Source organism: Aureobasidium pullulans (genome assembly GCF_000721785.1).
Source record: "Aureobasidium pullulans EXF-150 unplaced genomic scaffold scaffold_21, whole genome shotgun sequence".
Classification (NCBI taxonomy): Eukaryota; Fungi; Ascomycota; class Dothideomycetes; order Dothideales; family Saccotheciaceae; genus Aureobasidium; species Aureobasidium pullulans.
Genome location: NW_021941041.1, coordinates 26,801 through 28,173, shown reverse-complemented (window position 1 = coordinate 28,173; position 1,373 = coordinate 26,801). Strand labels below are relative to the sequence as shown.

Sequence of the window (1,373 nt, the reverse complement as noted above, 5' to 3'; positions counted from 1 at the left end):
GGGGAATTGTGTGCGGAGGTTTGACGAGAAATCTGAATGGCGTCTTGATGGGTGGGTTCGTGGGTATGCTGGGAATGATGATGATGGCGGTGATGGTGATGATGGTTGCAGTGGTGTGCAGAAGATGGTTTGTCGATGAAATAGTACCAGCGTTTTGTGGTTGATGAGTATTTGGAGTTGCGTTGGGAGATCTGTGAAAGCAAGGAGATGGTTAGTGGATGTGCTTGAGAAGATGAGTCAAGTCAGAAGGGAAAGAAGGCCAGTGAAGTGGAAAAGATGCAATGAGGGTGATGAAGTGGAGTTAGAAAATGATCAGGAAACAACAAGACAGTAGTGTTCACGAGATCGAGAAGGCATGAGCACGACGAAGGTCAATGTTTGTCTCGTAAGACATGTGTATAGATTAAACCTGGTCATGTTCTCAAGCATGTGCAGAAGCGCTGTGAAGAGCGTGTCTTTGCATGCATCGAGCAGATGGCCAGGTTGAGCAAGTTCGAAAAACTCGCATGTAGTATATATAAAGACCTTTCATCGTATGCGTAAAGGTATATCGTGATATCCCCAATAATTCATCCTCTCGAAATCCAAATGTACATGATATAGCTCGCAAGCCATTGATCGCAACAAGAAAACCAAAAACAGCAAAAGCAGAAAACAAAAGCAGGAAAAGGGGTATGACAGAGAAAAGTAAACGCATCCGAAACAAGCAGCGAATCAAAAGAACAAGCTCAAAGAAAAAAATGCAACATTCACTTCAATCGTAAAATCCACGCTTGTTATTCACCTGAGAAGCCATGATCATCATCCAGACCAAAAAGACCAATCCGATAATCCAGAAAGCGAAAGCGGCGTCCCATTGCGAACAGATGGAGTTTTGTTCCAGCCAGGCGAGGGTGTCGATGCTGACGCCGCGGATGTTGTTGTTGTTTACGTAGCGGTTGCAGTAGGTTGACACATTGCCCTGAAAAAAAAACATCCATTAGCACTATCCAAAAGGGAGAGGAAGCAGCAATACTCACATTTCCAAACAACTGAATAGCCGTTTCAATAAGCCCAGCAAGGAACAGCGCAATAAGAATGAAACTCGCAAGCATAACCCAAGCCGGCTGCAATTTCTTCTGCGCCATGAGGATAATCATGATGATGATCCAGAAGATTGTGAGGGAGCCCACGGTGACGGCGTAAGGAAACAACCAAGGCGTGCCCAATCCCATTCTGTTCTGGATAGACATGAAGTCGCCAAAGACGCCGGTGAGGAGACCGCCGGTTGCGAGCATGACGATGGTCCACCAGTTGAGTAGGTTCTCCGGCCAGGGGTAGCGGCGGATCACTGTTACGCGCTCTCTGGATGCTGTGGTTTCCGTGCGTGCCAT

At 46.7% G+C, this 1,373-nt stretch overlaps 1 protein-coding gene across 1 annotated transcript; it reads right to left on the bottom strand.

The window, feature by feature from the left end:
• Positions 1-754: 754 nt before the first annotated feature.
• M438DRAFT_338330 (uncharacterized protein) lies at positions 755-1,373 on the bottom strand (the record flags this gene model as incomplete). The annotated part of the gene is made up of 2 exons (XM_029904106.1): positions 755-961; positions 1,020-1,373. The coding sequence occupies 2 exons, from the start codon at positions 1,371-1,373 to the stop codon at positions 755-757; spliced, it is 561 nt and encodes a 186-aa protein (XP_029757129.1).